Source organism: Bombus bifarius, unplaced genomic scaffold (assembly GCF_011952205.1).
Source record: "Bombus bifarius isolate JDL3187 unplaced genomic scaffold, Bbif_JDL3187 scf7180000008307, whole genome shotgun sequence".
Lineage (NCBI taxonomy): Eukaryota > Metazoa > Arthropoda > Insecta > Hymenoptera > Apidae > Bombus > Bombus bifarius.
Genome location: NW_022884583.1, coordinates 281,661 through 299,415, shown reverse-complemented (window position 1 = coordinate 299,415; position 17,755 = coordinate 281,661). Strand labels below are relative to the sequence as shown.

Genomic DNA, 17,755 nt, shown 5'->3' with positions numbered 1-17,755 from the left:
GGATGTGTAAACGATAGAAACGGGAGACAAATTGATACATAACGAGCAGCCCATTGCAGCCGAAGAACGAAAAAAATGAGTGTGAATGACAGAGTGTGAGTTAGGGACACGTTTGCGTTTTCCTTATCTTTTTTCTTTTTTCTTCCTTTTCTTCTTGTTCGTCGGAGGTGTACAGCGTTTTTTCTTGTAGATAGAATAGAGATAATTAGAGTCGAACCCACGATTGCCGCACCCTCTGATCGACGTGTCACTGGTTCACTTTTTTTTTTTCGTGGGCTTCGATGAGCCGGCGTATTCCACTGAGCGATGAACGCATTATTACAATGGTTATCATTATTATTATTAATTATTATTATTAATTATTATTATTATTATTTCATTATATTTTAACTTTTATTATTTGAAAATAAAAGTGCTAGACAGACTTTAGTTACTTTTTGTTTTTCATTTTCTTTCTGTCTATCCTTTGTTGTTTCCTGTTTTAGTTACTTTGTACAGAGTACTTAAATAATCCTAGATTATTTTCTAATCCACCTGATAACTCTTAATCGATAGAGTAAACACGAAACAAGTTACATCGTTGTATTTCTAGAATCCACTTTTTTATTCTTTCATTGATTTTTCAAGATCTCGGGACACGTTTACGCAATATTACCGCATGCTTACCAATCGAGGGTTAAGAAGATCAAGTATCAGTTGTCGTTAACACGTTATGTGCCACGTGAATTATTAATATCTGATAACATTTTATAAGTAGCCACTTGTCTTTTACAAACAGTGTAAACTTTTCCTTTTAATAAGCTTCGACCGGGAAGCTATGCCGGGTTTTGCGGCATAGAACTTATCGATCTGATTTTAAATATTCAAACCGATATTTCGTTAAACATTCGAAATGAAGGTTCGTCGAAGTTTTAGCGTGAAAAAGCATAAGATTTTGCTCCTACCGTCCCATCGCGTTTTTTCTGTAAATACATGATGCGAAATAGCATAAAAGTCGCGTGAAAAAGTGGCGCGTTTCTAAAAAGGCGCGCAGGATGCGCGCAACTTTTCGAGATGGCAGCACGCGCTTCGGAACGAAAGCCAAAACGGTTGGTATATCGAGAATTAGTTGATTAATCTCAATCAGTAGCAGTGTATAATTGTCTTCTGAGAGAAATCTAGCGTTATATAGAAGCCTATTAAACAATTCGATGTGTAACTCGTAAATATTGGGACGCGAGCGTCGTTCGACTTCAATGCCTAGAGGTAACGTTAAATAATAAGAACGGAGTACCCTTAAACGGTAACACTGTAACAGATGACACAAGAGTAAAGGTTTAGCGGATAATTAATTAAGAAGCAAAAAAAGAGAAAAAAAAAAAAGAAGAAGAGAAGAAATGACAAGAGCACGGTATGACAGTTCTTAAAAGATTAAGTGAAATAATATTAGAGTCATGAGAATGGGAGAAGTCCTTGTTCGATGACAAAGTCGTCTAAACTATTTTGTACTGAGAATTAGTGGCGTGATCGTGAAATTTGCGATCTTTTTAAGGCGTTCATCGGCGTATTCGTGACCATAAAATCTCATGCCACGGAACGCACTACGATTAGGAAATAATTAATTGCGAAGCGTGTTTCTGATGTCCGCCCCCGATATTCCGCGTTAGTCTCTCAAAAACTTACCGGAAATTAGAGTGAAAGGAAGAGAGAAAGGAAAAGGGTGTGTGCGCGTGTGCTAATGGAGCTGTATAAATAAAGTCATATCAATCTGGAATAGTTCATGTTATCTAGGATATACTATTACTACGATCATTATCATAATATGATTAGTAAGAGTATTGTAATTGTATAATAAACTGCGTCATAGATACCTCACGCGTTCGTTCTATCATTGAATGCAATCCCTTTTTGCAAATAATACTAGCTGAAAGATAACTTAATGAATACTTTAAGTCTATATTAATTACATCGTAATTCCAGGTTTAATTAACTTTGATAGATAAAGATAAATATATATTCATAGTTTGTATTATCTTAGTCAATTTATGAAAGGTAGCTAACATAAATGGCGCCAAAATTATACGTAAATCTAAGTACACCGCAAGATGGCAGTCTTACGATTTTCGCGCACCAGATACTTTGAATGTTGTTACTTGTGTTAAGTTCTTAATTATATTAAATTATTATCAACAATTTGCCAAATTGTTATACAAATTTTATTGCCTAAACGTTTTGTGGCCTGAATGACATATAAAATTCAATTTTTATTAAGTATAGCGTAAATTTATTTCATCGGAAATATCGGATAGGTATGCCATCTTGCATTTGCGCGACTCATGCTTCGTACGGTAGTGAAATCGATAACATAACCTTAATTCGAGGTCGACACATTTACTCATCACGTGCAATTATCAAGTAAACAAATAGTAAAGTCTGTTTTTGTGTGTGTCGATTGAAAAGTTTATTGTGATACTAAAAACGTTAATTCCATTCTTACGAAGTAAATATAATCTGCAAAACCATTCTTGACGCGAGGCTATATATATGAAGTTTAATCGTTTAGTGTAATGTTCAAACATTAAAATATTGCGTGAAAAATGAGGGATTCCGAAAATGAAGATGGCCCTAAAGTAACGGGACCAGTGGACAATGCCTGGTCGTTAAAAATTCCATCTTTTAAGCCCGAGGATAATCCACATCGTTTACTCGAAGAAAGTTCGTTCGCGACTTTGTTTCCAAAATATAGAGAACAATACTTAAAGGAACATTGGCCGTTAATTCAAAAATCTTTGGATGAACATGCAATCAAGGCCGAATTGGACCTCATCGAAGGTAGTATGTCTGTGAAGACCACCAGAAAAACTTGGGATCCGTATATCATAATTAAAGCTCGTGACATGCTCAAACTCATGTCCAGATCTGTTCCTTTTGAGCAAGCAATGAGAGTACTTCAAGACGATATTGGCTCAGATATCATAAAGATATCATCTTTTGTAAGAAACAGAGAAAAGTTTGTCAAGAGACGACAGAGGCTCATAGGACCAAAAGGATGTACCTTGAAATCCATCGAATTGTTAACAAATTGTTATGTCGTTGTACAGGGACAGACAGTGGCTGCATTGGGACCTTACAAAGGTCTTATTCAAGTGAGGCGTATTGTGGAAGATACTATGAAAAATATTCATCCTATTTACAACATTAAAGCATTGATGATTAAGAGAGAGTTGGCAAAAGATCCTAAACTGAAAAATGAAAATTGGGAAAGATTTTTGCCTAAATTCAACAGTAAGAATATTAGCAAGCGAAAGCAACCTAGGAATAAGAAAGAAAAGAAACCGTATACTCCGTTCCCACCCCCGCAACAGGAAAGCAAGGTAGACAAGATGATAGCTTCCGGAGAATATTTCTTGAAGGAAGAGCAAAAGATAGCCAAGAGAAAGAGAGAACAGGACATCAGGCACCAGGAGGCTGAGAAGAAGAGACAAGAACGTAGAGCAGAAGCATTTGTACCTCCCGAAGAACAATCAAAAGAAAAGAAAGAACAGAATAATGAGATAAATTTGGATGAGTTTAAAAAGAAAGTTAAAAAGGCGTTGAAAAAACGTGGCGGCCAGTCGTAGTACTTGCTTGTAAATTAACAGATTCAGTTTTAGTAAGTTAACTTGCTAAATTATTTGTACATGATGTTTTTAATAAGATGAATATCCGTTAATAAATTTCAATTTAAGAAATACTCGTGTAACTTCTGGAATAACTCCAATATTTTATTAAAAAAAACCTTGTTCCTATAAGTATTATATTATCGCGTTCTTAATGTACGAGATGCAAATATATATAAGCATTTACCACTCGTATATACTTATATATATTTCTAGTTTTTTAGTATGTTACATTTGCAAAATACAGAGTCGTAGAAATACAACGTGTACACCTTGAAGACAGGTATTCGGTGTCGAAAACGAACGTCCATATACGCATATATATATTGTTTTTCTTCAAGATTATTTTTGTAGTTTCGTTACAATTTCGATATAGTTTCAATATCCAAGGGATGGCATAGTTATATGTATAAATTAAATATAAAACAAAAGCTTCATCCCTTAATAGCTATCTTTAAATGTAGAAACGTTGCTTTCACATACCGAGTCTTCAATGCATCGAGCATCTTAAACGGAATAAACAGGATTTAAATAGAATCCTTCCCTTGCAACAGCGCGTTATCTTAATAAACACGAGGCTAATAAAGAATTGAACGTAAAGTACATACAATAAAGAAGTCAGAAATATTCGTGACAATGTACAGCGTATTTCTTATTGTTAACCGAGCACGGGGATCAAGTGCCCTGTACCTTAATCTTAAATGTTAAGTCGCTCGTTTATCTTACATCTTACAGATTCGTGGAAGTACAACGCTTTTATTTAACTTATATCGTAGACACGTTATGTACAATTTAGCACGGGATTATGGTTGCCTCGTTACTCGCGAACGAAAAGGTACGAATGACATCATTCGTAAATTTACTCAGAGACGCCTTAGGACGGGAAACAGACGATTGATCGATGGCGTCGAAGTATTTACAGCGCGTCGATACAGTGACTTGATCGAGAAAAAATGGAAGTTCAAAAGGAACTTCTTCATTATTCTGCGCGTTTAGTACCTTTTTGATATTTTTGTCTGTTCGTTTATAACATTTCGTAGATCCGAAGGATCTTTTACGAGGAAGTTGGGAAAATTCTTAGGTTTAAACGTGTTATCGTTCGCAGCGTTTAATTAATTTAGCGATTGAATGAAAAGATTCAAGCGAATGCGTTTGAATTAAAATTCTGACGAGGAAAGTACGTAGTAAGAGTACATCGCATGCAATAACATTCCAAATGCACGTGATACATTATTCATGTATTCTATCATGCATTCAGAAAATTATTATGCGCGTAATGCGTCAATTATACATAAAATTTGAGCCAAATCGACGGCTCGAAATATGCGCGTTTAGATGAATCGTTCGATAAACGACATCTTTTAAACACATACATATATACAATGCATGAATTCAGAATCGATAAAATTTGAATCATCATATTGTCCGATAGCTTAGCTTAACGTGTTTTAAGAGTAAAAACAATCTTTTTCCAAATGTGAAACACTGGTTTCGTAAACCTACGAACGTAGCTACGTGTGTAAGTGATTTGGGACGCGCTCGTATCATACAAAAGCTTACAATAATTCGATAGCGTAACTTCTGTGTACATATATGTATACGTGTGTCAGAGGTTGGATGCGAGATGACGACAGTCGAATCATTGTCGCCGTGAAAGTATCAGTGTACAAAAGATCGTTCTTTCGCTGTATCTTACTGTATAGTAGTTGCTCCATTTTCTCGCCTTTGAACAACTCGACGTGTTGATGGTTATTTAACTTATTCTTTTATTCACAAATTTATTTCTTTTTTTAACGAGACGAATTTTTTTTACCAGCATTCAAGTAGCGAAAGAAATTTAAAAGAAACAAGCATCATCTGACACAACAGCAAAACGAATAACGTAAATCGATTTTGTAACACGTCGAATCTCTGTGAGGCGAACACACCATAATTCCCAGCTATTCGCACAACCAAGTAAGTATACAATTTTCTTATAGAAAAATAAATCTCTTTGTGAGAATGGTAGCGCATGTCTTTGGATCGAGAAGCACCCGATTCGCGTCGCGATCTGCAGTTGGATCGGAGACGCAAATCGATATCGACGCGCCACATATACCGTGTGTGCATGCGTGTGTCGTGTGGTCGGCTAAGAAACTAATAATCGATCTAGAAATAGCGTTTTTGCCTTTACATTTATTGTTTAAGGCCGTGGAAATAGGGAAATTGATAAAAAGATACAGTTTACCGTTACTTCGTTTTATTCTCGCGGAAACAACGCTGGAGAATTAATCGCCATGTAATAATAAATCGCGCGCCGATTGAATGAAAATTTATAAGCGTTTCAACGTTTGTCTAAACGATATTCAAACGGTCAATGAGTCGAGAGTCCGCTTAAAATTACGATGTTGGAATTTGTCCATTTTTCTTTTGTTCCTTTTGACTTTTATTCTACACGATGAAGTTCAAAAATGATTCCATTTGAGATCATCGAGGTTAACGTAAATGCACTGGAATGAATACGCTTCGAAGCAGCCATTCGAAATTAACCCTTTACCGACTAGGACAAACTCTTATTTTGCAATCAGATATCATCGATCAATTAAAATAAAAAAAAGAAAGCGTAGAGATATTCTTCATTCATCACAAATCAATCTCACAAAGGGTGAACTTCTCCTCGAATCTTCATATCATTCTCTACTTGAGATAGAACGAAAAGACAATCTCTCTCTTCGCTATGAAACATGAATTCAATTCCATGTTCTCCGTAATCTCTTCTTAAACATCTCTCCAAACAGTCTCATTAAATCTAGTGAGTATATCAGACTGATATACCACTCTTCTAATTCAGATAGTTTTTCATCTTCACGCCTCGTCAAGAAGGTCCTTTCTTTTCTCTCAAAGCAACGAACCCTGTCATAAATCATCATCGGGTTCGTTTGAGCAATCTCGATCTTGTATCGATCAGATTGCCCTCCCTGATTAGATCGACCTTCCTTCTTCTGATCAAATACTGCACTCGTTCGGCCCTTCGTGAATGACGACGGCACCGCGGTCTTCACGAAACACTGATCGTCCTTTGGAGCTAGTGATTGTGATTGTATAGATGCCACCTTTGTGTTTCGGCATTGGAGTCGCATTTCTCCGCCGTGATGCCTCTTTGTGCATGGTATCTCGAATCAACGCACACTGGGATCCTCGAATGGCGGATCAAGCCACCCTCCAGGTGCCTCCATTTCTGATTCTCGCTACCGTCGCAGATTTGCATTAATAGCGTTGTGCCTTTCGCGTACACTGGCAAAGTTAGACAGAGATCGTGGTGCTTGATGAGACCGTCCTTCGTCAGACCCCATTCCTGTAAGAAATTGTTTAGGTGAAGTTAAACAGAGTATGTTTAGAGGCTTATCAGTTTAAGGAGTGGATTTGTAGAAAAATTTAAAAGGAATTTTTAAAGATTTTTTTTTTTTAGTGGAAATTAGAAAGTGGAAGTGATTCTCTGCTAATCATCTAGGGAAAAATAGGTTTCAAATTTTAGTAATTTACTTTCAAAAATTTACTTTAACTTGAAACAGGTAAAAGAACTACCGAGAAAGTATTTCTAGTAGCATTAAAATCTATTTAATATTCTTCCACGAAAGATTTAAGTTTTCACTGCGTCGCATGAAAGATCCTACTAATTCGATAATATCGATCGATGTTTTCGCAAATTCAGCACTCGTACGTTAAAACAAAGGATCTCAAAAGATTGAAAAACAATCTTCAAAAGAGTATTTTCGTTTCCTTTGGAAGCTTCTATGGAAGGACCGCGAAGCAGTACGGTCGACCCGTTAATCCACTGGCACAGAACGGAATCCTCACAGCGATAATTGAAACGTAAAATTGAATACACGGATTAATATTAACAGCGTGGCGAAGAGTTATTTCTACGAGAGCATGCCTGGTCCAGTTTACTCAGGACACAGCGGAGAGCGATGAATAACGAGGGCAGGCGTACTTACTTGGTTACCACCGGTGTCATGACACGGGTAAAGACCCACATTCCCATCGAGAAGGTGGCCCATACTGTCCAGACACGCTGTACCCTGTTTCAACGATCCACCAGGACCACCCTCGCTCGTTGGTATAACCAGCTCGGGATACACGTTTTTCAGATACCAGCTGAAGGGCTTGCAATGCAATTTCCGCTTCAGCTCCATCCTGTCTTGAATACTGAAACAAGGGAAACGACACCGGGGCCGTTTTATTAATACGGCTCACGTGCGCTGACGCGTTTTAATGAAATCGACTATCGGGTATTTCGGCTCGTAAATCGAGCTTCCTCCTTTCTCTGTGTGCCGCACGCGAGACGGCACAGAAATTAGCTCGTGATAAACGATCCAAACCAGGAGGAAAGAAACTTGCTTCTCGCGAAACTTTGCCCAATGAATAGATTGTGTACAGAGTGTGTCGTGAGATTGTTGCGAGGGTATCGATGTTGTTCTTGGTAGCGGGAATTGTAGTTGCGGCCGAGTAATTTATGTTGCTTCCCAGAGGAGGAACGTACTTTCGTTGTCTTGTTTTTTCTCCGGCCCGCCGATATTTGGAAGCTTAACACGTTCTCCGTTTCGCGGATCCGTGTATAAATCACCCGGGCTCGGTTATTCGACTCCTTCGCTTATGATATTGCGCTATATTTCTGGTTAAGTTAGACGGAGGCAAATTAATCTTGCAATATATTTTTATCTTCGTTCTTTCCTCGATCTTAATTTGCAAATAGAAATCACTTCATACAAAATATTTCCTTCTATCCTAATTATCTCATCGTATAATTGCAACAAAATATCTATAATTTACCATTGCATATATCCTAAAGAAGACTTAAAATATTTATTTATTGTTATTTCATAACGAACAACAAACGTTGGAGAATTACATTCACACAAGATTAACGATACTAAAGTAACGGATGACTATAAATTACAACGCAAATGTAACGAAACGCTATGGATTTTAGCGTGGCCATTAAAAAACATAGGCATGTCAGTAGTTGGATATGAAAAATATACGATAAAAAAGTAGCCAATTTAATAAAAGCACTCACGTGTTGCTAGTAATACAATTACAAAAAAGAAAAAAGGGAACTGGTAGTTCTAGCGTTAATTTCCTCGAATTCTACACAGCAGTTCTTCGCTCCGTCTCGTAAACACGAAATAATTGAGATAGAGCAAGCGTACTCACTTTCCGTAAGGGATGTTGCGTGCCAGAGGCACCGCGTTGTAGTAGAACTGTTTGTAATCGTCCATCCACACTTCAGCAGCTCGTCTGGTGTTCCGGGCGAAAACGTTTCCACTGCCCCCGGGGAACGAGTACGGATGACGTTTTCGAAACACGTGGCCGACGCGCGAGCACGGAATAATCTCCAAGCTGCCGCCGCATTGCCACACTCGGAACGATATCTCTGAAAGCGGCGTAGTCGAGAACTCGAATCACGTTCGGTAAATTTCTGCGGACGACAGACAGATCGAGTATTCTCACCGAGATTCTCGCCGCCCCACACGTCCATCTGAGTGTCGTACTTGCCCAGTTTCTCGAAGTACGCCTTGTTGATTACGAACAAACCGCCGGCAATCATAGGCGTCCTAATCGCCTGCGTAGGGTCCTTTTGTCTCGCTTGCCTTTCGGTTTGACTCAGATATTCCCATTTAAAAACTAGACTCCAATCGAAGCCGCCTCTTAGATCAGCCGATGCTCCTGAAGGATAGATTAATTATTATTAATTATTATGATTAGTTAATGATCAATAAATATGATTTCAATTAGAAACGAAAAAGAATATTTTCGAAGTGGCAAGATTGTTTTTTAACGTTAGAACTACCGATAGTTAACACGAAGCTACTTCTACCAAAAAAAAAAAAAAAAAAAAAAAAAAAATACGTAATAATAATAGAATATTTTTATATTTCTTGATTTATTACTTTCTTACAGAAAGAATTCCATGTTATGTAGTACATTTTTGATATTATTAATCCATCTGGGACCATGATCCCTAAACGACTTGACAAATTTATAAAATTGTAGAACCAGTCATTTTGACTGATTCTATTTTTGGTATTTTTAGTGTTAGCATCTAGCGATCTAGCGATCGATCCGGAATTTTCCTGATATCTGATATCATCATACTGAATGATACGCAGTAAAAATTTTAAAAACTTGTGGGAAATTGTACGGAACGAGGAAACTGGTTAATTGGGGTTCGATAAACAGATTACAGGACCCTTTTACACTTTGACGAGTACCAGCCATTTTGGCTGGTGTTGGTATAAGTTGCCTTGATGCAAAATTATTTTGAGTTTGAATACATAAAAAACAAAATAAAATTCATTATATTATTCTTTTAGTTATCGTTGCGAAAGTCATTACATCATTGTGGAAAAAAATGTAGCATGAAGTAGGAATTTTTAAATAAAATTGTAAAACCAGTCAATTTGACTAATGTGCTAGTTCTAGTGTTAAACGAGCGAAATATGTTTGGGAATAGAGCTACTTTAGCTTGTTATAAAGTGTAGACTCTGCCGTGTTTGTAAACAAATATTTAAAAACCAGTTGATACCAAATTGATCGAGAATAGAGAATTAAGAGAAAATTGAGAGTAATACGTTAAGTTTTATTCTTATATGAATTCAATTCAAGTCACTTTAATTATTCTTTGAATTTCTCGAGCAGTTCTATTTGAAAATTCACAAAGATAAGGGTTAAACGAAGTTGAGAGGCTATAATAATACCAATATATTGGAAGGTGTCCATGCTTATGACGTCAATGACAGGGCAGACGACCCTCGTAGGATCCTCAGCCACCCTTTCTAAAAGGGGCTCCAGCCAGTCGGCGTTGCATTCACAATGCGAGTCGAGGAACGTTAACACGCTGGCGGTGGCTGCATCCGCGCCTCGCACCCTCGATCTCATCAAACCCTCCCTCTTTTCGTTGCGTATCACTCGCACTTTGTGTATCCTCGATAGCTCTTCACCATCCTCCGCTGCAAAAGAAGTAAATGAATTGTTACGGCGTTGTTCGATGCATTCTTCGTGTTGCAAACTTCGAGAAAATAGTCAAGTTATAAAACGTGATATCTAAAGAAACAGTATCTTTATATCGTTAAAAAGCGTCAGAAAATTCAAACGAAAGAGAAACAGCCTAATATTTTAATATTAGACAGTCTAATTTACATTTCATAATAAACAACAATTATGAAAAGGATTAGAATTGCTTACGATGATCGCTGAAGTCATCCACCAATATAATCTCCTTTATCAAGTGCTCTGGACTTCTGTTCAGCACGCTGAAATCAAAAATAAATATTCACGATATTCTACGAAAGACTAGCCATGCGATTGTAGCAAATGAAATTTCCGCGTAGAAATTAAACGGTTCTAATTCCATCTAGGGGAGTAATCCAGCCTCAAGATGTAGCCTGAATGCGGCAGCGAATCCTCTTTTAAATAAGTTTCCCTAAATAAGTTTCTTCATAGTCTCGCTCGTCCTCTTCTCGCGAAGAAATTCTCTTCAACGAGGGGGAAAAATATTTCTTTCGCGGCGAAAGTAATCCCGTTTCAGTCGCGTGACATTATACCGTGGAAAAATGTTTCAATTAAATTGGCAATTCAGTTATGTTTTAGTTAAGTCCGCGAGGCAAATCTATGGTTCGGGCGATCGCGCCGCGAGAAAATGAAAGAAACGATTCTTTGAATTACTTTAAAACACCGGTGATGATTCCAGAATAATGTAATGATGTAAGCGTCTTACTAAATATCGGGAACATCGATCGGTCATTTTGACCCACTCGTTAGTGATGAGAAAGATTATTATTTTCACGAACAAGTATAATTATCCGCAAGTTTTCAACTTTAAAAGAATGTTTAAGGTAGGTAAGTATTTTTGTCTTGTTTTGTCTGCGATAATACAATAATTCTTTATTGATAGTTGTCGTGTAAAAAGAATATGTATGCGGAAATTTTGGTGCTCTATCGTGTTGACGAACCATTATTTATTTAAAAAGATGCAACAATACTATACACGAAGATGTGGAATCGTTCATTGCTTCGACTTGCAGATGTATCTTAAATAAATTCTTGTGTAAATAAGCAAATAGTATTGAATAAACTTGCTAGCACTGTTGGTAATTAATTCCTCTCGGTGTGTTCTTCGTATTTCGACATAAAGCGAAAAAAGTTGCTGCAATAGAGTCAAATGTAAGGAGGATCAAATTTTTTTACATCGACTCTTCGAATTTCACGCGTGATTTATCATACCACGAGGTAATAGGTGTGGGATGATGGAACGACGATTAGGAAATTCCATCGGACCTCGGCCTCTGGACCCGAGTTGAAAGTTTTCTCGCGTTTTCCGTGAAACTCGATCGCGTTGCACGCTCTACGCGTGGGAATTTAGCCGAACGCTATCAACCAGGAAATATTAATCTCGTTTCGTTTCATCCACGCATTCCTCGCTGTTGACGTTTTTCCATTTTTCAACGAAATCGATCATTATCCGATCTTTTTTTTTTATTATCTTTTATTTTTACTTTTCTAACGCATCGTTTTAACATTACAAAGCGCGTAAAGATATTATAAGATCAAAAGTACCTGACGACAGTCCTGAGCAGCGTCGACCGCGCCTCATTGTGAAAAGTGATTATTACGGAGGTTGGAGGCAGGTCTCTTCTCCATTGTTTCATTCGACACCTGTAAACAGAAATGGAATTGCTCTTTAGGTTAGTAAATAAGCCAGAAATGCGAATAAATAAATCCAGAATAAATACAAATATAAACAAACCAGAAATCTAAATAAACAAACTACATGTAAATAAACAGAAGAGCCTCGTTATCGGTGGTACGCGTGACCTAAATGAAACGTCGTTCGAAAATTACACGGTTCGTGGACGTGTTAAAAGGAATGAAAAGCACGGTGACTTAATTAGCTAGAGTAACTTAGAACCCAGACTCGTCTAATGAGCTTCACAATGAGACACTGGGCACGATATAATTAGGTCATCAACCTGCCACGAATAGGATCGATAGAAACTTCATTGCGGTTCTTCCTGACGTTATCTGTCGTAACGTCCGTTAATATGCTCGTCAGTTTATCCTAATAGGATCCGCAGTTTCATTCCACGCGAGTGGATGTAGTGAAGTACTATTTCGTTTATGGTTAAATGTATTCTGAATTATTAGATATTTATTTTCAAATAGTCATTTTGCTATTTATTATATTGATTACTCGAAATGTACCATTTACATTGGTAATATTCTTCGTAGATATTTTATCATTTTTTTAATTTCACTTTTCAACTTTATCTATACTAACTTCTCCTTTATGACTTTATTCGATGGAAATTCTTTCCGTTTAGAGCAGAAGTTTTGATAATGTAATACCACCTGCAATTCCTCTTTTTCTTTTTTTAGGCAATTTACATTATTGAATTCCGCTTTTTAATACTGTGTAAGGGAAGTCCAAGAATGGTTTAATATCTTTCAAAGAAATTAAAAAATTTATAGCACTCGGTACAATAAATCATTTTCTTTTTAATAAACTGTCTTCCTCTTTAAATTCTTTTGAAATGAAAATTACGTAGGTCTCTTTATTGACGTTTTCCAATAATACCACATTCACGCAATATGCACCCGTTACTTCCATCTTTGGTCCTCGATATCTTAACTCCTCCTCTTTATGTTTCTATTCCTGTAAAAGAATTCCTTGGTAAGAGATAAATTCTCAGTGCAGTTTATCTTCTCGAGTCGAAAACGAAAGGACGGCCACGAATTTCGTAGAATTTCCGCGTTCCCTGCGGCTTGAAAAAGCGAAGTCTCGAAGGGTGGTAGAAAGTAAATAGAGGGGATGGCAAGAAAAAGGAGGAGGATCATTTTGGCGCGGCACGCCAACACGGGGGAGGTACATAAATGCGACTAGACGGCCAGAACGATTCCAATATGTCAGTCCCACTTTCCCGAGATAAACTCGAGGAACGTGTACGGAATGCGCCTACGTGTACCGTTGCGCTTTCAACCGTCTCGTGATCCCACCTCTTTACTACACCACCTTCTTCAAGGTCCGATCATCGTGCACCAGGCGAAATTGTAAAAGTTCACTGATGAGGTCGTGGGAATTATTACCGACTCGAGGATGCAGCCGCTCGGAAAATTCACCACTTTCTCTCATTCTACCTGTTTCCTTTCGTTCCCGGGTGACATTAGTAAGCAAGCTTCTCACGTTCCTCTGTTCGTCTCAACTCGATGACGCTCTATCGACGGAAATGACCGAATTAAAGCCGCGTCGAGACGACGTTAAATTAATAATGTTGGGAACAAAGGAGCGAATGGGTGTGGGGTGAGAGGGGGAAAAATTACTTTGAAACGCAATAAAACGTAGCGGACGCGCTATAAGAAAATGGACGGGGTGCTTTATGCACTGGGTAAGACTCGGGGACTGGCTCCTTTGTCGAGAGAAAAGCGGTTCGTATCGCCGCAATAAATTGAGATGGCAGGATTAACTTCCTGGTAATGAGAAACGCGTATTTTTCCTTTAAATCTGTTGAAAGATATTGGGTGTACTTTCTAAATAGAAAATTGAGATTAAGAATGTAAACTTGGCGTGCATTTGGTATCTACAGAATGAACATTTTTTTCGGTTGAACAGTGAATAAGCGGACACAAGAGGAAACAGCGGAGGACTTTAGAATTAAAATCGAAGACTAGACATTCGCCTGATGCTTCTTGCCATCGCCTTCTTTATAGGCAACGAACGATCGTCCGGAAAGCCGGCGCCATATCGCTATACCCTGATCGTTTGTAATGCTAACCGAACCCAGTGCAATTTCATCCAGCTACTCTTATGGAAGATTTACAATTCTAAGTATCTTTTATCGACTGACGAAGCTCAATATGACTTGGATCTTGTAAAGTTGAAATTCATATTTGATAATTCTTGTATTCAAAGTTTGCACGAATATACTTATACATATATTACACACAGAACTAAGGTTGCACGACTAGTTGAGGAGAGGGTTGCACGAACTGTCAACAGGGTGTACTTTCTAATATGTGGCTTATTGGCGCTTGAATCTGGTCGTTCGAAGTTTGTGACAATCATGTAACGCTATCGTAGTATAATAGTAGTCCAGTGCTGGGTTGTGTAGGACTTAGCGGACTTGTGAAGTAAGATATGAGACTGCGAGTTTAATTTTTGGCACGATGAAAGTTCGATTATCGATATAACAAATTGCGGAAGAGGAGGAGAAATCGGTACGTATATATTAGGTTGCCCGAAAAGTGTCTTTCTTTCGCAAACGTGTTTTTTACAACAGTGCATCTTCATGCAAACGTGAAACCAAGTCTGTGAAATGTCACGGTGTTTATCTCAACAGAACAAAATGGATCGTACGTAATTCGGTAAAATAATATAAAACAGAAAACGTTGTGCGTCTATTATTTCCTCATAAAACGAAAGAAACTTTTCGGACAACCTAATACCTATGTAATCATGAAAATTTCAAATGACATTTTTTTCTATTAAAATATTCGAAAATTCAAATGTCTGTGATTCCTCCCGTCTGACTTCTCTTCTTAAAACTAAATACAGTTTACCTCACTCTGTCCTGGTCATTCTGGAAATTCCGAATAACGATATTAATAGCGCGATCTCCTAGTTAGACGCTGATTACAAGCAGTTTATCCACTTCCAATCCGTCTTAGACGTTCAGAGACACGGATCGTATCTTCTAATTCATGGGAGCGTAATTTCGCAAGCAAGGCAACGAAGCAACGTCGACTGTCAGGGACATATTTGCCGACAACGAAATTGCAAACGAGCCTTAAAGCGGGCTAGACGGCACGGATCATCCGGACGGTTTAATTCGAAACTGCAATTCGGGCTTTGGTCCCGACGTTAAAGTGGATAACGCACGGTCGGCGCCGGACGACCCCATCGAATTCTCGGGACACGTGCACGCGCGCGTGTACCACTCGCGTTTACACGCGACAACGCGCGTCCAGAACTGGAGCGGCTACTCGCGCGTGTTTCGAGAGGAACACTTGAAATCGTGTTTGTACGAGCGATCTCTCTCTGTATTCGCGAGTTCGATGATCAAATCGATCGACTCCTGCATCGATGAAATTTGGTGAAAATGCTTGTGACTGGGAATTTTAACGCAGTAAACAACGGGTTGGTTTACAGGATGCGTGGGATGTGATGGATCAATCATTCGAGTATTACAAGCTTTTCGCAAAAGATAAACATAGGAAATGATTCGTAGTATTATATTTATTTAGAAAATTTTATTACGAATTTCCAAACTCTTACAGCAATGTAATAGTTACGTTAAGAAATAATTAATTTTCTCGTTTCTAAAAGTTAACAGATCTATAGAAAAAATTTGTCGGATAGATTCGTATTTAAAATTGGACTTTGTTCGGTCATAGCGAACTATTTCATACAAAAATACAGCATCCCTCTTTTACCCGTTTTCCCTTATATTTTCTTATATTTTAATTCTAACGAGACTACGGTTTTATCAAAAGTATTAATTTTTCTGAGAGATAACATCGGACTTTTTTCTAAAATCGTTGCGATTTATCCTCGTTGCAATAAAAAATCTAGAAATTCCCTATATCGTCCATCCTCTATATTACTCGTCTATATATCCAGATGATAAAATATTGCTTCAAAATTCCACACGAAGTATATGTATATTTAAGCTACGAAATAATCCAAATCTAAGCGAGGTGAAATTATCGCGGGTATCGCGAAAGGCCACAGCGTTTCAGATAGAAAAAAAGAAGAAAAAGAAGAAAAGCGAGTTGGCATCGAAGAGCAGAAAGGACGGAACGAAGGAGAATAAAGCGAATTCGGGGACGATGTATAAATTTACCCCTGTACGGAAGCGTTACACACGCCGGGAAAACGAGGATGAACGGCAGCACCCTGCACGCGATCCGAACGAGTTTCGGATTAATCCTGCGCTGATGCTGCTTCCGATCTCACATCGAAATGCACTTGTGGATACGACCAAGTGGTTACAACGGATCAACGTGACCCAAGAGAAACCTGAAATCGGGCTGTTTGCGACACGGGAAATAAATCTACTGATGAATAAACCCGGGATCCCTGAATTCCGGACTATCGTTATACAATAATTTTGCTGTGCTATGGGAATGGAAATTTTGGTGCATACGTTTACAACAAATAACAGGCGATGTATTTCGAGTGCAGAGTCTTGTTCAGATTAGTCGCTTGATCAGTTATGTCACTTTAAATAAATTGGGTTCGAATAATTAAAGTTCAAGTGGATGTTTAACGTAATCAAAATAAAATTAATATCTAAGATACTGTATATTTAAAGTTGTCTTGGTTCGAGGAATTGGAAATAGTATTCTGATATGTCGGAAGTGTCCAATTTATCAGCGAATCTTTTATTCGTAGAAATGTCTGTCCGCTGTGTAATTCGTACAATCGGTAACACGCCAGCAGTCGATCCAAAGACTATTTTCCACCCTTTCACGTTAATTAATTCTCATATTCCCATGTGCGAGCATTTCAAAACTGCGTTCGCAGCCGTCAGCGTAAATCCCAGCTGAACGGATTTTTCAGAATCCGGCGTCACCGGAAACTCGTGTTCCCAGTAAAAAATAATTTTGTCAAAGCGGTTTTAATACGTACCACCTGAACGTATCGACTGCGTTCCTCTTCTACACAGAGAGAATCCATCAACTAACAGGATGACAAAGAAAAACGTCCAAAATAATTGTAGAACATGCATTTTCAACGAAATATATTCGACAACTCGCAAAATTTCGTTCTCGGTTTAAAAACTCTTGTCAGATGTTCCAACTTTTGCATGATCCAGACACGTACCACGAAAATACTCAGGCTCACGAAAGTATTCGAACATTGCTACTCACCTTTTACGAAATTATTATGCAGGATCATTTCAAAATATTTCGTATGATATATATTTTCAGAGAACGTGTCTACACGCTTGTGTCTACACGTTCGAATACTTTCATAAACCAGTGTATGGCCTTTATGAGATCAACGTAGCTTCGCTGGCAGTTGATCCGAAGAGCAGAAGGTCGAAAACTAACACGGACCTTTTGTTCAACTCTTTTGC

General features: G+C 38.0%; 2 protein-coding genes across 2 annotated transcripts in view; one reads left to right on the top strand and one right to left on the bottom strand.

The window, feature by feature from the left end:
• Nucleotides 1–2,277: 2,277 nt before the first annotated feature.
• On the top strand, nt 2,278–3,710 carry LOC117212492 (KRR1 small subunit processome component homolog). Its single transcript, XM_033457382.1, has one exon. It carries the CDS (start codon nt 2,577–2,579, stop codon nt 3,597–3,599), a length of 1,023 nt encoding a protein of 340 aa, XP_033313273.1. The 5' UTR covers nt 2,278–2,576; the 3' UTR covers nt 3,600–3,710.
• Nucleotides 3,711–3,974: 264 nt separating this feature from the next.
• Nucleotides 3,975–17,755, bottom strand: part of LOC117212490 (polypeptide N-acetylgalactosaminyltransferase 2) — a 202,167-nt gene continuing 188,386 nt past the window's right edge. Inside the window, exons 4-10 of the mRNA XM_033457381.1 lie at nt 12,237–12,335; nt 10,866–10,933; nt 10,379–10,630; nt 9,132–9,347; nt 8,835–9,054; nt 7,616–7,826; nt 3,975–6,972 (exon numbers count right to left, since the gene is read on the bottom strand). Of these exons, the coding sequence (XP_033313272.1) occupies nt 6,703–6,972; nt 7,616–7,826; nt 8,835–9,054; nt 9,132–9,347; nt 10,379–10,630; nt 10,866–10,933; nt 12,237–12,335 (1,336 nt within the window). The 3' untranslated portion in view covers nt 3,975–6,702. The remainder of the gene's footprint in view (nt 6,973–7,615; nt 7,827–8,834; nt 9,055–9,131; nt 9,348–10,378; nt 10,631–10,865; nt 10,934–12,236; nt 12,336–17,755) is intronic.

What these genes read in the sequence shown, in the direction of transcription:
- LOC117212492 (XM_033457382.1), top strand. Translation starts at nt 2,577, where the DNA reads ATGAGGGATTCCGAAAATGAAGATGGCCCTAAAGTAACGGGACCAGTG.